The 20239-nt window shown below is 48.6% G+C and overlaps 4 protein-coding genes across 4 annotated transcripts; 3 read left to right on the forward strand and 1 right to left on the reverse strand.

Moving 5' to 3' along the window:
• Window positions 1–3036: 3036 nt before the first annotated feature.
• On the forward strand, window positions 3037–3951 carry CGCA056_v007996 (uncharacterized protein; the record flags this gene model as incomplete). The annotated part of the gene is made up of 2 exons (XM_037323244.1): window positions 3037–3522; window positions 3586–3951. 2 exons carry the CDS (start codon window positions 3037–3039, stop codon window positions 3949–3951), a joined length of 852 nt encoding a protein of 283 aa, XP_037177777.1.
• Window positions 3952–6674: 2723 nt separating this feature from the next.
• CGCA056_v007997 (uncharacterized protein) lies at window positions 6675–8257 on the reverse strand (the record flags this gene model as incomplete). The annotated part of the gene is made up of 5 exons (XM_037323245.1): window positions 6675–6793; window positions 6844–7220; window positions 7272–7584; window positions 7653–7876; window positions 7932–8257. 5 exons carry the CDS (start codon window positions 8255–8257, stop codon window positions 6675–6677), a joined length of 1359 nt encoding a protein of 452 aa, XP_037177778.1.
• Window positions 8258–15104: 6847 nt separating this feature from the next.
• Window positions 15105–16834, forward strand: lpqL (putative lipoprotein aminopeptidase LpqL; the record flags this gene model as incomplete). The annotated part of the gene is made up of 5 exons (XM_037323246.1): window positions 15105–15208; window positions 15267–15574; window positions 15631–16371; window positions 16436–16474; window positions 16548–16834. 5 exons carry the CDS (start codon window positions 15105–15107, stop codon window positions 16832–16834), a joined length of 1479 nt encoding a protein of 492 aa, XP_037177783.1.
• Window positions 16835–17564: 730 nt separating this feature from the next.
• On the forward strand, window positions 17565–19327 carry trt6 (Cytochrome P450 monooxygenase trt6; the record flags this gene model as incomplete). Its single annotated transcript, XM_037323247.1, has 5 exons — window positions 17565–17780; window positions 17835–17954; window positions 18016–18184; window positions 18243–18827; window positions 18909–19327. 5 exons carry the CDS (start codon window positions 17565–17567, stop codon window positions 19325–19327), a joined length of 1509 nt encoding a protein of 502 aa, XP_037177784.1.
• Window positions 19328–20239: the final 912 nt, after the last annotated feature.

A 20239-nucleotide genomic window follows, 5' to 3' on the forward strand; every position in this document is an offset into this window, starting at 1 on the left:
TTTACGATATGTCTTGTCAAGTCTGAACGTCGCGAAAAGTGTCGACTGCACATCAGGCATTTCCCTGGCGTTTCTATCTCGTAGTGACCAGACGTGTCCTTTTTTGGCTGACTCGTCTTTTCGGGTACTTGGAGGGCTTGACAGCAGTTAGGAAGATCTTTGTCTCCTAGGAATGCCAGGAGGTAGTTGACAGGTGTATGCGACCTGAACGACCCCAGTCTTGTTGACGAATAACTTCCTCCTGCCCAACGCGAGCCAGCTTCCTATCTAGTTCATTCTTTGGCGGCGCTCTCCTCCCTGACGCCTGTGTGAACTGACTAGAGGCATCGTGGTCGAAATATCTCATTGGTGTAGTTGCAGATCTGCGCCGGCGAGCCCGGATCGTCGCACTTCTGGGTGGTCTGGTCTGTCACATTGCGAAAGGTCCGGCATACGGCCAGGGTACTGAACCCTTCCCATTCGCAGCGGTTTGCTTCCGTGAGGCAGCGAAACTGCGGCTGAGATGAGGAGCCGGCAAGCGCTTGGAGAATTTGGCTTTGGAACGCAGGCAGGTCCTCCTTTAGATCCCTCTTCTGCCCTGTTGAAAGATTCATGTCAGTCCGGCTTCCATAACAATCGCTCGACGCACCTCGACCTCTTACATGACTGATAAGGCAGCTGGCGGAAGCCTCTGGAGAAATACTCGTCGGCCCTGCTAATGGCAACATCAAGGTGCGGCAGTTCCCGGAACAGACTAGGATATTCGAGGATCTGCTGCGCGCTCAGGGAGACCGCAAGCGTGAGGATGATGACCAAAGACAGCGCGCAGGCAAGTTTCGACTGGAGGAGAAGGTGCCGTATCATCAGGATCGATCCCCACGGGCCTCGGCTTGCGCTGTCGAACAACTGGAGATGTTCGAGCGGCCGGGCCTTGAGAAACAGGTGCCTCCACTTGAGTTGGCTGATGCTGCTCCCCAGCGGCACCAGGAGCGCCGTCCTGGCAACAGTCGTCAAGACGGCGACGATGGTGTTGGGAGAAATGGCCAAGGGCCAAGCGTCCAGCGGATTTTCATCAGCTTTGGAGAGGGCCATGGCGATGAGAACCATGCAGATTACAGCTACTAGTTACAGCACCAGCAATGTCCCAGCACCACCAGAAGTGGGTGGCCTCGATGTTCTTTCCCTTGGGGGTGGTTGCTGACGCTTCGGAGTCACTATCGTTGTCTGGCCGGTGTTGTTGTGAAATGGATGGGGATCGTCGTGGGGAATTCTCTTGGAGGGAACTCCGGTTGAAGTCGTCCCTTGATGCATCGATGCCATCTGACCTCGATAGATTGTCTTGTCTGCTGCCAGTGTCGCCTCCACGGTGGACGGATTCGTCAGGCTCTATTGGGGACACGACATCATCTGCAGGTTGATGATGGGTATCCAAAAGACATTGCTGCTGCTGACGGTGCTCTATTCTTAGGGTCTAGCAGATGGTCGAATTCGGACCAGTCTAGAGATTGTAGGCAATAGAGATTACGTGTTGTTCTTAAGTATCTATGGGTGCTAGCCTAGCGAAAGTTATGCAACGCGAGCGGTTTTGCTTGTATGCAAACCTGAGTATCAGTTCATCATCTAGGCGCCCCGCCGTCTCTGTTGACAAGATTCAAAGTCCTGTTTTCGTTAGCGTTTATATTATATACGTTTGGATAACATTACCTTCACAGAATCGAAGAATCTCGCAATAGCTTCACCGCCTCCGAGCTCTTCTACTCTACCACGATTAACCCGCGCTGTGACAAGTTTTGCTACCGCTTGAACGTACGTAGGTGCACTGCGGTTAATGTCTTCGTTGGTGAGGGTTGGATTCCGTACTTCTTCGATGACAATTTGCAGCTGTTTGCTATGCGTTTTTGCGGCGTATGCTAACTACACTCCAAGGCACACTGCGAAGCTTATGTTCTCTCGGAGTGCTCGGTTGGTTGGAGCCGCGATGAAGGGAAGCCCCACTGTGATCGAGAAGTGGCCGTTCAGATTGAAGCTGCGGCCTGGACAGACGGGCGCTCAGGAGGAGTTTGGTCGCCTTCTCGGAGGAGGAGTTTCGAGTAAAGAGCGTTACGTGGAGTGGAAGAGAGTTTGAGTGTCAGGATGAGGCATGGAAGATACGGAGTGCAAATCAGGGAGAAGCCAGTGGACTTCATCGTGTAGCTATGACTCCTTCTACTCATAGGAACATAAGAGTACCTACGACCTCGTTATCTGTGTCCCACGGCTCTGGGTCTATTATCTTGATATCCAGCTACTGAGTTATAGGATGGTCACGATATCGTTGAGAGCAAAAGCTCCGAAATATTGGGACGTATTGTCGCTACCTTATTCTATAAACAGGTTGAGCAGAATATTAAGGTTGCCTCGACGCGCAGATAGTTCTTGCCTCGCCTCGAGCTTTGCTCTTCGTGAACTAGCGAAGGCGTGGGGAGCCGGATCATGATACCTGTTCTTGGCCGCCATCCCGAGGAGGCTTGTCGATCAAGAATTCAAGATGGTCTTCTGGGATTCCTGTTCCGCCCCTTCTGGAGCAGTAGTGAATTCTCGAAATTCCACATGCATGCACATCAGAGCAAGTCCTGGGCACAGTAGCCAGCATCTGGGAATCCAAGCACTTGATGAGGTTTCCTCCTTTGATCCACTTCATTATGTAGCTGCTTTCCAATCTGCTACTGCCTTCTTTCATCCTATTGTAGAGGAAGGCAGCTGTTTCCTCATTCCTCATCCAGCCAGGCCGCTCCTTCTCTTTCAAGAACGCAGGCTGCTTCCAAGGCCCCTCCTTCCAGCTGGCAATTTAGCATCTAGCGCCTTCTCTTCTCTTCCTCCTACACCACCGCCAACAGGAAAAAAAACCACCTGCTCTTCCTTCCTTCTATCCCTCAACCGATTTTCATTACCCAGCCGAGCCAGCTGCTCTCTCCTTCGCACGTACCGACCGACCGCTCCCGGCCGCTCTCAACTGCTAGGGGAGCATCTAAAAGTACAGCTTCCTTCCTCAGCAACCACTGACCACCTTTGGGCAAGATGTCTGCTGCTACCGCAAGTCCCAAGCTGTCGGCTGACCCGAAGCCGGCCGAGGAGATGATGCTTTGCGCTATCCGCCCTATGCTGGTCAAGCCTGGCATCCTCCCCCACAACGATCCTGGTCACAATACCCTCAGAACCTTCGTCGATCTCCTCGACACCACCGCCACTGAGAAGGAGCAACGTCTGAAGGTCTCTCCTTTTAGAGCCGTGGGCAACACTTTCGACTTCAGGGACCCCGTCAAGTGCCACCTGCCGAACGTTTGGCAGTTCGCTGACCAGGCCGACCTCGCCCGCCTATACGACGCCGTTTTCCGCAGCGACAAACAGCCTGACTTCGTCAAGGCCGTCAACCTTCAGATCTACATCTGGTTTCCCCAGCGTGGGCCCCAGCCTTCTAAGAAGCCCAACTTCCACCATCTGATTGACATCCGGAACCTTACCCTCTGCGGCTGGTGTGGATGTCTACCCCGGGACGACCCGAAGGTAAATTTGGATGATCAACCTCTCCGTACACATTGTCACTGATACTTAGTATCTATACCACAGACGAGCCGTACGTTGGTTCTGACGACAGACCGCGTGTTCGAGGACTGTCCGCACTGGTCAAAGTACCCTGCTACACCCGTTAATCACCTTTCTGGTAGCCACGCGGCGGCGTCCCATGGCCCCCCTCCCGTCCCGATTGGCGTCATCAACGGTCACTTCCCCCACGGGGTGCTATACCCACCTCCACCAGAGGACGAGAACCCGAACGTCGTCCCTTACCATATCTACGGTGGCATCCACTTGAACTATAGCCGCGGACTAGCACTACCGCCCCCAGGCATCCTCTCGAATGACCAGCCTGCGTGGCCCGAGTCCCACATCGTCCCCAGGGAAATTTACCTGAGCTCGTCGACATCGCAGCAGTAGGCACGGCTGGTAGCCACGCCGCGGACTCATTAAGCCTCGGCCGTCGGATGCAGGCTAGAAAAATGCAGGGCATAGGTGCAAGGCGAACCGACACACTTATGTTCGTGAGGTTGACGACGATGAAAGGGTGAAGGGAGGAAACACCATATGTGTATATCACATGAAGGGCGAGGAAGTCCACGGGGTTATGAACACAACGGCAATTTGCAGCTGGGGGTGTAGCGTTTTATTGAGGGCTAGGAAGCCTATCACATTGCGAGGATGGTGGTTTTTACGCGGGAGGGAACCACGAACATACATATTACAGTAAGCAAATCATTTTCAATTATGGCCTCAGTAGGGTGAGTGGCCGACTATTTCCAAGAAAAGCAAACAATTGTGACGAATGTTGTGCGGCCGGCCTGCGCCGAACCTTGTGGAGGAAGAGGAGCGAGGTGCGGTAATCAGGGATTCCGAGTGGTCCGTGAGACTGGAGGTTGGTTCCAGATGTCCGTTTCCACTAACTAGTCGATAAGGAGTTTTGCCGCAAGATTACATCATACCTGCTTTGTAGGTTCTGCCGCTAATCACCGCCTTAGGCGTGAAGCAGTTTAAGCTCCGGCCATTTCCACGACAGGCACAACTTGTTGTTCCTTTCCTGTTGGATCCGCCATGGCACAAATGGTGCAGAAGCGAAAAGGCTACAAATACGACCGCAAACGAGTTGCTTTTGAGAGGGAAAAGGGCGAGGTTGTAGTAGAAACTGAGAGTGAGGGACTCAGGCGTGTCTTAAGAAAACCAGAAGACGTGTAAGAAGGAAAAAGAACAGGAAGGGTCGGGGAGAGTAAAGATGGAGGCACGCAGGAGGCCCGGCGGCCTAACACGTAGGCCCCCTTACGCCCAGTCAATCCCTCGCAGGAAATCGAGTATAACGAAACGGTCCCGGAGGATGAGGGGCGTGTGAGGTGCCAGTGAGGTGACGTTGAGAAGGCCGGGGAGGAAGATGGCGGGGGCGTGAGAGAAGGTCGATTTCGTCGGGGCGGATGGGCGGATAGAAGTAGTTACGGACGTAGGACGGTGCGGCGGCGTAGGGGTGGAGCAGCCGTGCACCGTTTCGCCTGCTGAGTCAGCTGGGATTCCGCTCTTCTAGATGACCCAACCCTCACTGGAATGCGCCCACCCTGGTCAAGTTACTATTAACAAGCGCAACAGCATTCGTCATCCACCTGTTTTCGGTAGCCATAAACTGCCAATCTTTCTTATCTTCAAGATCTGTAGGAAACCATTGCTGCTGGACGTGTTTTCCTTTGAATATCACGAGTGGAGGGATAACCCTGCCTGTGGCGGAGTCCAGACGCGTGGTGTAGGCTTCTTGACGTAGATCCTTCGCCTCCTCGAGTATCCAAGGACCAAGTGGGAGTCCACGTTGCCTTCTGCGATGCCAGTCTCATCCATATTATATCGATGCTTATGCTGAAGCAAGTGTAGCACTAGTCAGGGCTTCGGTCAGTTTGGTGACAGTCACGCTAGCGGTCTCCGGCCGGTTTGCCTGCCTCAGCATCTAAGGTCCCCGGTGAGGGGATGGGGAAGCAAGCGTGAAGCCTACAACATCAGGTTCCATAAATCTCCGTGGTACTTTCAACTAATAGCTATAGCTGGCTATGTTGGAGTCATAACTGGGCCTGTTTGCTCAGCCCATATCTAACGAGCAGGGTCACAATTGCAAGTCATAAAGCTGTCATCCAGTCAAAATTAAGTAGAATCCTATTTGCATTCACAAAGCAAGCTCAAGACCGTGAAGCTAAACGGCTCTTCCTGCAAACCCCCATATTGCTGCCGGGCAAAGTCGTGTGCTAAGTACCACCCACTAGAACCCCCGCTCCCAGGAGAATGGCGGAGACAAGTGCTCAAGACACGGTGCCGTGAATCTTGAAGGCATGACTCTGGAGGTGCATCTTATGGTCAAGCGTCATGTCGCAAACTTTACACTCTATATTATCGCTGTCTGCGACTTTGGATAAGTGCTTACGTCGGAAGTGCTTGGTCAGGTCGTTGGAGGTATAGAATTCACAGGTGAGGTCGTCCAACCGATCCTCATCGTCTGGTGGCAGACCTATAGCCTGGCCAATACATATAAAGCATCGTCTTGGCCGCTGGTTTTCACTGGTGACAAAAACAGATAGCGTGGCAAGATACAATAGGCTGCCCTCCGACAGGTCACAAGGTGAGTCAGAAAGTACGGCCTTCGATGTCGACAGAGGGTGACACTGGCGTACGGTGCATCCTTCCTGGACAGAACAGTATGCAGACACTGCGTCGATAGCGTCATCTCTCCGTCGGTATTAACCTTCGAGTGAAGTCACAATTGGGGTGGTGAGCTTTGCGAGCAATCGCTTTTATGCTGGGCCCTGAGGTCGACAGCCACCTCCTGTCGCAGGCTCGGCAAACCCTACGCCCTGGATTTGGCGCTCGATATCGTCAGTGGCCTGCTTGTTAGTCCACTTGTCTCTGATCTTCTGTTTCAGCTCTCTCCTAAGTCTTTGCTTTTCATTTCGTATCGCTCGTTTAGCTTCTTTGTATTGTTTGGAGCCTGGTGGCAATTCTCAGAGGGCCCTCGTCAGCTCCCTGATAGTCGGATGCGTAGTGACAGATGCAGACTGATCTGGCGTGAGATCGATAGGGCGGCGCTTAGAGATAGAGTGACCAATGCTGCAAGACTGCTTCATGAGCGCTTGCTGCGGCCTTTATCCGCGAAGGATGCCCCAGAGGTCGGCGGAGATGTTCCGCCCGAGGTAATGCCTCTGGAACGGGTCTGAGCTGCCATGCCCCATGGCGAGGTTCCGGAGAGCTTCGCTGACGTCAACTGTGATGGACATTAGCGTAGCTAGTTACAGCAGTACGAATGAGACGCACCACTTTGGTCAAACGCGTTGGCTGCGTTATAACGCAAGTTATAGGCTATCGTAGGGTACTCAAAGCCTAGGATTTCGCCGATTCTCTTAATCCACGCCGCCATCATGCCAGAAGATATACGTTCTTTAGGGGAAATTTGGTAGCCCGTTAATGTCTCAACGGCTCGACGGAAAATGAAGGTGTTGTTCAGGTCCTCCTTTAACGGTAGTGGCAGCTCCCGCTCCCTGGGATGTATGTCGAGGATATCAAGATGGTGTGGCGAGGTGAGGTTGGATGCATTGAAAGCTCGATATCGGAAGAGGACGCCTAGAAGGAAGACGTGGGGGCTCAGGAGCAAGGATGGGTCGAACATAGTCTCAGGAACTGCGTATGTTTTCCTGAGATGTCAGCATATTTGGTCGGTTGCAGCAGACCAGGACCATACTCACTGTTCCTTCTCGCCAAGGTAGCTTTTAGTGAACTCCAGAGTGAACCGAAGAAGAAGCTTATGTGGTCCGCCTTCTGGATCCCTCGCCAGAGCGACCCTAATATCCTTGAACCGCAGATTTAAAGTCGCTTCTGGGCGAGAACCAGCCGGGGCAAGCAGGAGGAGAAAGAGCACAGCGAGGATACGTAACTCTCCTAGTTTGAACGATTTCTTTATTATGCTCAGCGTCGTCTCGATCTGCTGCTTGAGATCGTCGATCGTCATACAGCGATTAGCTCGCTGCTGCTCGCTCAAATCGTGCTTCTTTGCGAGATCTCGCAGAACCTGACCCGGTTAGTAGGAGTGTTGGCGCTGTGGTGGGACAGACCTTCCCTATGCATACTGCGGTTCAGCTTCTGGTCAATCTTGTCGCCCACAGCTCTCTCGAAGACGAGTCGAAAGACCTTCCAGTATGTGCCTAACGAGCTCTTCTTCTTGATTCCACGTTTCTTTCTGCCGTCCTTACCGACCTTCTGACTTAGGAACCAGTCAAAGAAGTTATATAGGAGGCTAAGGGAGATAGTCGCGTAGCAGTCTTCTTTGTCGCGCTTAAGAACACTACAGAATCTGTAAACATAGAGTGTAAGTAGCTTATAAAGTATAAGAAGTTGCGGGCACTTACTGGCGCCACTGTTCCTCAACAGCATCGAGAAGCACCATCGTCCCAGAGCTATAATCTTGACAGGCGTAAGAATCCTCGTTAAATCCCTCCACATTGCACCGCCAGTACTCAGGTGGATGCACATTCCCGTCGAAGAGCCGAACCTGGTCCTCTATATCAAAATCGTCGTCTTCGTAGAGATCTTCATTATCGGTTGTATCGGTATCCGAACCATCTTGTTGCTCCTTCGCATCGAAAACATCGTCGTGGTCGTCGTATTCATCGTCAACCGAGAAAGATGCATCGGAATCGTAAGCGACCGCTAGGGTGCGTCGGCGATTTGACATTGTGGAACGAGGAACGGCACAAGTTCAACAGAAGGCTTGCTGGCGGAGGGACTAGCCAAACGAGTAATAATAGTCAGGCTTTGAGAGCGGATGGATTGACATGACCGCTAGCTGAGGCCCTGACTGCAGCGACCGCGGTTTATGTAGTACGAGAAGGTAAGCCATTGCAGGACTCATTATGGTGGCTATTTTTGGCTGTTGGAAAGTGACGCGCCAAGCAAGAATTGGAATGTCAGTTGGGTGAACAGTGACTGGCAGGGCCATTTGGGCAGTTCTAGGAGGTGTGGCTGAGGAACTCTGGTCAGTACTTTGGTCGGTACCCTGAGGTACAAGCCTGGGACGGGACAGGGGTTGGCGCGCTTGGTGGCCTTGCCGCCTGGGTTAAAGCGGCGAGGGTTTTCTGGCAGATGTCCCGCTGAACTTGGCGGCAGAACCTGCCTGAAACGGCGCCAAATACGCCGTCTCTTTCTTTTAACAAGTAATCTTAATCTTTAATAAATTAGTTATTAAAACTCTTACTAAATAGTTTTTTAAGTAGTTTTATATTATTAATATTAATCTACTTAGTTATAATAGCTTTTATTTATTTCTTTATATAATCAAGTTTAATCTTATAATACTTCTAGCTTAGCATATAATATTAATTAAACTTTTTAATTTTTAAACTATTATTATATTCATAATATTATGAATAGATATATATATATAGAGAGAAATTATTTATATTCTTTTAATATTTAATATTTATAAAACTATTAAATTGATAATTAACTATTTTTTATATATTAGCTATGAAATATTTATTTAATTATTTCTTTCAAGTATTTATATATTAAGTATTATTTTATTAGAGATTAATATAGCGTTATGTTACTATTTAATGGTAAAATAAATTTTACTTCTCTTTTTAGCTTATTTAAGGGAAAACATAATATTAATTTATACAATATTTAGCTAAATAACTTCTTTAACAAATAAATATATTTAAATAAAAAGTAGTGTTCATTTAGAGATATTAATTAGCTTCCTATAACGTAAATGATAAGCAAGCCGAACAGATAAGCGAGCTGAACACCCAACTGCAACCACATTATAAATATAATCATCAAATAACCACAAAAACTATAAATCAATTAAAACTACTCATAAACCTCTTCATTAGACGTTTCTTCAACAAATTGATATGTTTGCGCATTATGACCGGTGTTCCCACAGACGCCACACCGCTGTTAGCCCGTCTCAGTCCTTGGCTGACGACCACTACTCTAACGTATTTCCTCCTCGATCTGAGTTGTCGCCTCTCTCTGCGACTGAATATCCTCTGCCTCAGCTATAGTAAGACTTCCTCCTTGTCTAAGACGTGTTTTCTTAGTCCTCCTACGTCGGCTAAGTAGGTTATTCTCTTCCTGAAGTATCTGGACCTCAGACCTCAATAAGGCAATCTTATGCATAAATCCACACTCCCCCTTTGATAAATGCTTAACAGCCTCAATAATTAAAGTTGGTGAGCTATTTTGATAGCGTGAGATTTAATTCTTAATAAGTTCAGACTGAGAAGACGCCTCTGTTAGGTTGTTTGGCGTCTGAGAAGTCCACGCAGGAGGTGTTGTTAAGAGAGACCCTAGAGGCGTTAGAGTGTGTAACTTCATATTAAGCTTAGATAGCACACTCTCTACACTTAAAGGCATAAGCCTAGCCCCTCTGAATCCTCCCTGAATGTTTTTTTCTGTAGTTGCTTTTGTTAATGCTCTGTAAAACGCAGGGAAGAAGTCCTCCTTTGTGATATAGGTATCACCCTGTCGCATCTTTTCCTCAATTTCTCAGCTGTAAGCCTTCTTCAGTAGCCTAAAACACCTAACATCTAAGGGCTGAAGTAAATAAGAGGAATAGGCCAGCATATAAAGTGTAATGATGTTGTTTTCCTTGCAATATATCTTAAAGTCAGCTGCATAGTGACTTTTATGACTATCGACGATGAGGAGGCGATATCTGCCACTCGCACGCAGTTTTGTATGCTGATCAAAGTGCTAGAGCTAATCTAGGCCTCTTTTGTTTGTTGTCTATCTGTTTTCAGACGTTATAATAACCCAGTTGCATAGTAGATCGGTTTCAGTATACCAGGTGGAGAGGTGATATTAGCCTGTAACGATAATATATGGCGGAACGCTGTAGCCTGACGAACTAATAGCCTGAATAACTGTAACCTATTCATAATTGCCAGGCTGCATCATTTTTGTGTTTGAACGCCTTTCGGCACTCATAACAACCATCCCAGATGCAATCTAGCCTATCATAAACCTAGTCTCATCAAAGTTGTAGATATCAGAGTCCATAATGCTGTATTTTGCGATTATGTTCGCCACAAGATGAAACCACGCGTTTATTGCGTCTGGACCTTCGCGTTAGGCCCTCTTATAGTCGTACTTGCGAAAAAAGCGCATCTGGAGCTGTGGTTATCACTTAATGAAGTTCGAAGCCTAGCGCTTCCCAACTGGGGGCGCGTCGCAGTCGGCAAGCAGTCGATTAGCCATATCTTCAACACCACTAATCTGAGGTGGAAACGATTAGGAATCCAGGTTGAGAATATACTCAACAAGCTTTTCTTCTTCAAGCGTAGTTAATATCCGCGAGTTAGGCGTGGTGTCGCGTTGTGATGATCTTCCCTTCAACCGATCGTATAACGTTATAACTGGGACGGAGTAGATCCAGGCAGCCTCTCAGATACTGAGACTTAGTGTGTTTTTGATAGCTTGGACTGCTAGGACCACTTAAGCTTCTTTTTGTGTTGATGCTATTGTTATTGTGGGATTGACGTGTGGTAGAAGTAAGAAGATGCTGTGGTTGCGGTTAGGTGTTCAGCTCGCTTGTCTGTTCGGCTCGCTTATCATTTACGTTAAATATTAAGAATAATAATATTAATTTTTTTAGATTATATAAACAAACTATTTCTATTTTAAATTAGATGTTACTATTTATTTCTTAGTTTTTATTATTTATATCTAATATATTAATAAAGCTAAACTTATTATATGTAATACTTTTAATGATTAGATTAAAATAAATAAAGTATTATTTTTAAATATTAAACTATAAATAATTTAGATTTATAATAAAATTAATTTATTGTTACTCACATTTTCCTTTTTCTTAAATATATTAAGAAATAATATAAACATATTATGAACATTATAATAAAAAGCTGTAAATATATTATTTATAAATTAAATAATTTAATAAGAAATTAAACTAGCTAAAATTAAATCTAATTTAAATAATAATATTAATAAAAATAAGATATTTTAAAGTTAGATTTTCTACAATAAATCTTTTTTTTATTTTCTTTATATTATTATTATCTTTTAGTGAAAACATATTTTTAAAGCTTCTTATAATAATAAAAAAGCTATATATATATACTCTTTTATAATATAGATTGACAAGCTATTAAATTATTAATTTTAAACTTAATTTTAATAGTAATAACCATTTTAATAGCTTTTTAATAGCTTATTTAGTAATAATAACTTAATAAGCTCTCTTGATAAATATAATAATTTTAATTCATAATAAAATAGAATATTAAAAAAGATCTTTAGTAATATTTTATATTAGTTATTTTATATTATATTATTTCTATATATTACTGGTAATAAATAGTAGATAATACTTAAATAAGCTGTTATTTATTTACTAAAATATATAATAACGCTTAAAAAGTGTCATAATACTTTTAGATTATAAAACTTAATAAGAATAAATTAGTTAAAGTTATTAAAACAAGTTAATTACTATACTATAAATATTTATATAGCGTTAAGCAAATTTTTATATATATAAAAGGATTATATATACGTACTTTCAGTAAAAAGGGGGGGTGGACGCTGTTCGTATAACAGACTGTACCCCCTATCTAGTGGAACCATGGATATCTGGGCATGAGAAGGAGCTTCTTCAGTACCTTAGATTCCATACGCGGTGACAACCCAATGCGTTGGACTTGTTGATAAACGTTCATCGTGTAAGTCATATGGAGCGTGAAAATTCAACAGTGAACTTAATGGCAAGATTTGCCTTTTTTTCTTTCGCTCTGAGTGTTCAAGGATTGACCGACTAGCCTGGCACCATAATTTCTGAAGACTGACGGTCCTTCTACCTTACGGAGTCTGTGTCACAGAAAGCATGCGATGCTCTGATGATTTGTTAAATACTTCATTTCCCATAGAAACACTTCATCATTGATAGAGGTACTAAAATTGCTCCAACACTTATGAAGCAACAACCGCCGTGCCATATGCCAAAGTAACGCCACGTCAATCCCACACAGACCATCAACAAACAGTGTTAAACATAGTCAAGTAAAAAAGAAGAAGATAGTAAGCATATGAGCGATGCTTTTGCGAAAATGGCCTCACGAGGAGCAGTCTTTGAGGTAAGGCTTCACTTCCTTGGGGGAGTACCTAGTGGTTATTGATTAACCTAGGCTAGGATCTCTTCAATCTATTCATATCATCTTTGTTCCCAATTTCATCTCTATCGTAGTTATAATACTATTTGAATCCTCTCTGATGTTCGGAAGTGTCGGCCCGGACAGCAAGGCTCCTGAATTACAAGTATGCTGAAGACTAGGGTGTTTTCAGTCCATGTCACTCAGCCGTGTGGGTTCTTCATCTGCCCTTGAGTAACTTGATCGAAGTAGTGCAGTCCCATAAAATCTCGCTGGCGTATTGCCTCCATGTATTATAGCTGCAAATAGCTGCAAACGAAGTGTTGCATCCCAGATAAACATGCATAACATGCATACCCGCCAACGCACTGCACGTCAGCGCAGGAACACCCAAGAAATGCCCATTAGATGTCTTTCACCCAAGCCCAAGATCGGCATAGACCCCGCTACGGGCCGTGAAAATCAGGGGTGGTCGGATGGGCCGTAGAGGTTGGCAGGATGGGACAGCTGGCCATCAAGGTATGTAGCTATCTCTGTAGACGGCCCGGGGCGCCATGAGGCGTTCCAGCAGCCAATGCAAGCCAACCATGTCTAACTGAAAATTCACGTAGAAAAGCTTGTTTGGACCTCTTTAGTTATCAAAAGGAAGCATTTGTGATGATGTGAGTGACCTCAACCTTGGGAGCGCGCCCGAGACATCTTCTTAGCGCACAACGACACATAGTTGGATAAGACTAAACCGAGTGGCATCATTTCATCTGTGTCTATATAAATACTTCATTGACATGGATATTTCATAAGCCAGGTCACACAATTTGGTATCGCTAATAGACTTTGCCGGCACTTGAAGATTGGAACGGTCTTCACTGCCGCACACCGAAATGGCCGGTCCGGTATCCCACTTATGCGGGGTTGTACCCCGGCACCAACGCCGAGACTAGGACCAGCAATTGAAGGCACGGCCGATACAAAAGAACAAGGGTTCATATCTATCAGTCAACAAGACCTCTCCGCTTTGCCCAGAATTTTGATTGCGTCTTGTTTTTTGCCAAGTGTATGCCGCCTCCCCGATTGACTAGCACATTCCTTTCCCGTCGTCTTGGCCCAGCGAAGCGCCTCAATCGCGTAGCCAATGCTGACAACGAGCTCACAAACTGTACAGTGAGAACGATGCTGCTGACAAACATACGAGGCATTGAGTGCTGGGGAGCCGATGAAGACAATCATATTTGCTGAAACGGCTCCCAGCGGTTCATACCGACCGATCGCTTTGCTTCCGCGGGTGGTGGGAGAAGGGTTCTTGGGATGAAGCTGTCTGTGGTGGCGCGATCTCGCCTGTTGAGTCGTCTCTTGGCGGCTTTGCACTGCAACGTTGGACATGCAGTGCTCATGCAGGCACCTAAACGAGCAGGCCTGCAGTAAGAACACACATTCTCACGAGGCGTCCAACGGGGCGTTTCTTCATCCATTCTGCTCAGACGAGTCAGTTCGAAAGCATGTCTACAAGATGAAGTTTCTGTCTGCCAGAGTAAACTTCTTGAAAGTTACTTTTCAGGCTGTGCTTTCACCCTATTGTGTTCATCGTCATGTAAAGCACCGACCTCATCACGGTGTGCCCCCCCAACGTTATTGCGAATAAACAACGACACCCTAGCACCATTTGCCATGCTCGTCAGCCACTACTCGAAATTCCCCTCTCTTAAGGCTTGGCACCTGCCTGATGAAGCAACGATGATCCACTGCGCCAGAGAGGAAAAAAGCCGCCGTGGCCCAGAAGCTGCCCTTGTCCGGGATCTTCTCCGCCCATTGTCATTTCTTGTGTTCGCCCCCCTGGCAGCCGACCTTCTCTCCGCGTCCTAGCAACAACGGCATTGCCAACCGTATCCTTCACTTTTGGACCAACATTCGCAATTATCCCTCGCAAAAGTCCTTGCCAAGACGACCCGACGTCGTTCACCTGCCCGAGGTAGCATCGCCCGGCCTGCATCGATGCCTCAGCACCCGGGATAACGAGCAAGATTCTCAGGGACCAGCCTCTTGGGATGTCATTGTGGCGCTGCGATGTACGTTTCCTCGAATTGGATCTCGCGGTGCCACAGCTTCTCGGCGCACAACCTTGCTACCCAGAGCTTGCCCGGCCACGCGAGCCGGAGCTCTCTCCAACCCAGACTGCATTGTCACTGGATGTCGTCTTATCGCGCAATTACGCCTGCACGACGAGCAACCTCTTGGCATGCCCAGACGGCATGGGCATCTGAGAACATAAATGTCCTGGCATCGCCCGGGTTCTTCTGCAATTCCTTAGCTAGCTGATCAGTCCGCTCACTTGGGATCCATCCGAAGCTTGTCAAATATTCACCTCGTACCGTCAATTGGAACTTGGGAATAGCTTCCTCATTCACAATGAAGACCACCTCCGCCCTCGCCGCGGCGCTCTTCGCGCTACGCTCCTTCGCGACCGACCCCCTCACCGCTGACAAGGCCGAGGCCGACATTCTGACCACGGAGTGAGTGTCAATCCTTTCAATTGGTGTGTCTGAACTTGCTCTCACGCGTTCTCCCCAGACTCGAGCGCAACCTCTGGAACCTGAACAAGATTGCCAAGGACAACGGCGGCAACCGTGCCTTCGGTCTTCCGGGTTACAAGGCGTCTTCCGACTACATCCTCGAGCGTGTCCAGGGCCGCTTCCACAAGCAGCTTGACACCAAGATTCAATACTTCAACCACACCTTTGCTCAGACTCGTGAGATCAAGGTCACTGGCCCCGACGACGAGGATGTCTACGTTGTGGCCCTCCAGTACAACCACCCGACCTCGCTTCCCGACGGCGACACTGCACCCCTCATTGACATTCCTGTCGATGACGAGCGAGGTAAGATGACTATCACCTTGCACCTGCGAAACTGCAAGCTGACTCTAAATACGCAGGCTCCGGATGCTTCGCCGACCAGTGGGAAGGTATCGATGCCACCGGCAAGCTCCCGCTCGTCAAGCGCGGTGTTTGCGCCATCTCGGACAAGCTCAAGCTCGCCAAGGCTGCGGGTGCCGTTGGTGTCATTCTCTACAACCAGACTCCTGGCACCAACATCGGCTCTGCCACCTTGAGCGCCGAGAACCTGGGCCTGCTGGTGCCCGTTGGTCTTATCCCTCTCGAGGTTGCCACCGCCTGGCAAGAGCGCCTCAAGGCCGGCGAGACCCTTGAGGTCACTCTCCTCGTCGATGCCGAGTGGGATGAGCGCGAGACCTGGAACATCATCTCCGAGACCAAGGAGGGCGACCCCAACAACGTCATTGTCCTCGGTGCTCACTTGGATTCTGTCCAGGCTGGACCCGGTGTTAACGACGACGGCTCCGGTACTAGCGCTCTCCTTGAGATCGCCGGCTCCTTCAAGAAGTACTCGGGTTTCAAGAACAAGGTCCGCTTCATCTGGTGGGGCGCTGAGGAGAGCGGTCTCGTCGGATCTCTCTACTACACTGCTCAGCTGTCCGAGGCGGAGGCTGACGCCATTCGCTTTTACTGGAACTACGACATGATTGGCTCCATCAACCCCGTCTACAATGTCTACCTCGGCGACAACGAGGGTGACAAGTTCGGCGCCCAGCCCATCCACGACTACATCGCCGCCCAAGGCAAGCCCGCCGCTTTCGGTGGCTTTGGCAGCAGCTCCGGTATGCGTACTTCTTTGGGGTTGAAACTTGTTGATTGTGTAATAAATATGCTAACAAAACGCAGATTACGTCGGGTTTTTGCAGCTCTCAATCCCTTCAAGTGGTACGTAGAATTTTCCTCCCAAGCTTTCATATATTCTGCGGACATACCTTGCTGACCGTTGTATCATCTTCAGGTATCTTTACGGGCGCTGGCGAACCCACCGATCCATGCTACCACTTGGCTTGCGATACCCTCGACAACATCAACTGGGAGGCCCTCACCATCAACACCAAGGCCGCTGCCCGTGTTGCCGCTGACTTTGCCAACGAGCTGCCTGCGGGTCTCCCGCGTCGCAGCAAGACTACGCCTGCCCGCCGCAGCCGTGAGGCTATCCGCCGCGAGTTCCAGAAGTGGGCTCTCGCTGCTGAGCAGGCTGAGCACGCTAAGAGCTGCTCTCACGGCGATGACCACGTTGTTTAGATGATGCTTACGAGACGGCTTAGAAGCACATATTCTGTAATTTCATGATGACACCTACGTAGTCTTGGGAACTAAAAGAACATGAACTCTTGCATGCCTTTCAGTCTACTCGACTGTGGATCGTGAACCGTGAACTATCGTCCGTATGGGATGAAGGTGTGACTTGAGTGAGCTGCGAAGCTGTGCGGGGTGGCGTCCCATTTTACAGACGTCCTAGGCATCCTGCGTGATCAATGCTGATGGCGCTGCCGTCGGGGAACTTTGAGGACACGCCTGTCCTCCTTGATGAGCCGATATAGCCTCCCGGACTCCCTGAGATGCCCGGAACCGGGCGGGAAGCCGTGCAAGTCAGGTCGTTAGGACGAAAAGGCCGTCCGTGGTCCGTGGTCTGTGGCCAGCTCTAGGAAAAGTTGACAGTGGACAAATAATGGGCCAATAAGGATGGAATGGTAGGTCATCCCACGAATTATTCCCCACAGCGTTAATACTTCAAAGCTCAGGAAAGTTGCCGGATTCGCATATCAGAATACGAGTACGAGCATCCCTGCCATTTCCGCCAACATCAACGACAGCGCGGGGATGGGATACAAGAAGATGTCTTACATGAGAACCTCCGACTGTTATAAGACCATTGGCCTCAACGGCACTACATTCATACTTCCATTTTCCATGACTTGCAGCAATCAACTACACACTATCTTCTTCTTCTTGTCTTCTGCGGAGTTCCGTCATGTCGTCAATTTTGGAATACGCCTCTAGGCCCGAGTTCACAGTGACTGTCACCATCGGCATTTTGTACCTCCTTCTGCAATTTATTTTCAGGGAAGACGGGCCTTACCCGGATTTCCCCCTGATAGGGAAAGCACCCAAAGACTTGTTCTACACGAAGACTCGGAAAAGATGGGACAACGAGGCGCTCGACATCTTGAAGGAAGGCACGGCAAAAGTGAGACCAGCACCTCCCAAGTCTTAGAGCTTATACCAACAAACCCCTTCATAGCTCAACGGACGCCCTTTCCAAGTTTTGAGTAACTTTGGCCCATCCATTGTGCTCGCCAAGGAATTTGCCAACGAGATTCGGAGTGACCCCCGGCTGTCATTCCGCGGGTTCATTGAGCGGGTACGAACACTCTTTCATTTGGAACAGGCTCATCATACTTACTCGGGTTGGAAACTTGTAGCAAGGCATGGTTCAGTACCCAGGCCTTGACTTTCTCCACACAGGACTCGAAGGCGACATTATCCAAGACACGGTCAGGAAGAATCTTACTCAGGCATTGGGTGGAATGACCGAGTCGTTGTCCAAGGAATGTGCTTCAGTTGTTGGCGAAAGTCTGCCGGCCGCAAAAGGTTTGTCTTTGCATCCCGAAATCACCTCAACATACGAAAAGGCTGACACAAGATATAGATTGGAAGCATACAAAGTTCATTATGGGAGCAACGAACATAGCCGCCCGACTGTCGGCACTCGTCTTCTTGGGTGAGAGGCTCTGCCACAGACAGGAGTGGATCGAAATCTCCATCCGCTTTACGATCGTGATGATGAGAGCCCAAGAACGCCTACGCACTTGGCCTGTGTTCATGAGACATTTCGTACACTGGTTCCTCCCCGAGATGATCTATCTGCGCAAGCTTGTGCGCGACTCGAAGAAGATTATCGAGCCCGAGCTGGCTGCTCGCCGGGCAGCACGGGGTGATGTCAAGAAACCACAGGATTCTCTGTCGTGGCTGGACGACGTGCGAGGAGACAGGTCTTTTGATGTGGTCTGTGGGCAGTTGTTCCTGACTGTGGCTGCAATCCACACTACTTCGAGCGTCATCACGGCAACTATGTACGACCTGATCTCGAATGCGGAGTATATTCCGTTGCTCCGTGAGGAGATCATCCGGGTTTACAACGAAGACGGAGGCTGGGAGAAGACGAGCCTCTACAAGTTGAAACTCATGGACAGCTTTATGAAGGAGAGTCAGCGTCTGAACATTCTCGGCCCCAGTAAGTTGCCTTCAACCGCAGTGGTCTCTTTGGCCTCAACCCGCGCTGTGAGTGAAGTGCTTCGAAACTGATTGTCGACAGACATGATGAATCGATATGCGGAAGACGATGTCACACTCTCCGACGGCACCATCATCCGCAAGGGCTGTCACATTACGATCCCGACGCTCCATATGCGCGACAAGGAAATCTTTGGCTCAAATGCCGATGACTTCGATGGGTACAGGCTTCTGCGTATGCGAGAGCTGCCTGGGCAGGAGAACAAGTGGCAATTCGTAAGTACAAGCCCGGAGTTCCTGAGCTTTGGACACGGAAAGCACGCTTGTCCCGGTCGCTTCTTCGCCAGCAACGAGATCAAGATTGCGCTCATCCACCTGCTGATGAAGTACGACTGGGACATTGTTGGGGAGAAGCCCAAGAACGCGGCCAAGGCTCGGTTCATACCGGACCCTGAGACGCTTGTGGCATACCGGTCTAGGATACCGGAGATTGAGATCTGAAGCAGTGAAATATGGCTCGGTTCATTTGGCGGATATGTAGAGATGCTCTCATGTACGGATTGGCTTCCAAATCAGTAGCGCACAGAAATAGACTCGCGAAACTCTATGCAAATTTCTCTGTTATGTCAAGTCTTCAAGAAGACGACGGATTCTTGACAAACCTTGATCCTATCACTCTCATTACTGGTGCTTTGACTATGATCATAAGGATAATTATTGTCATCATCGTCTTTATCGTCCTTGTTGCTATCAACCTGTAACACACTTTGCCAGTTTGCAAAGTTCATTCTCCATATTCACAACAGCGGTATCAGCATATTTAAGCTCAAGCAGTTCAAGGGATCTTCGGGGTGGGTTTTAGGATCTCATTCATTTGTCCCGAAAGTACAACATGACAGACGCTGGCTTACTTCAGCTTACCACAAGCGCAGCAGCTCTGGCCATTGGCATTGATTGAAAAGATTGGATCGTCGGCTCTCCCTGCCTCCTTCTGTGGATGCCACTGGTGCTAGACAGAGATTGATGTACAGTCTAAGATTGAGAAGAAGCAGTGAAGAGGCAACCATAGAGGCAAGGCTCACTTGAAGAAGGCCGCACCAAGGTGGAGGCGTCAGCAACGACATCGAAGGCGAGGCTCGCAGGCCGAACCCTGGGTAGGGACCGAAACAGAAACTGCATGCTATACAGTCACGGCGAAACGAATAATGGGCGATGCCCCTGACCCATTGGACAACACATCAGCCAGAATGCGAAATCCAGTGATCTGTTGCATACCAACAGAATCTCGTGTGTGAGTCCGCGTTCGTCGGGTGCCTGCTGTCTCACCGTCACGCCTGCCATTCTCGAAACGTTGCAACGACCCCAGAAGTAGCCGTCACCGATGCGCCATGCGAGATGATCTAGGATTAGCGA

Source organism: Colletotrichum aenigma (genome assembly GCF_013390185.1).
Source record: "Colletotrichum aenigma strain Cg56 chromosome Unknown KSG_Cg56_contig05, whole genome shotgun sequence".
Taxonomy (NCBI): domain Eukaryota; kingdom Fungi; phylum Ascomycota; class Sordariomycetes; order Glomerellales; family Glomerellaceae; genus Colletotrichum; species Colletotrichum aenigma.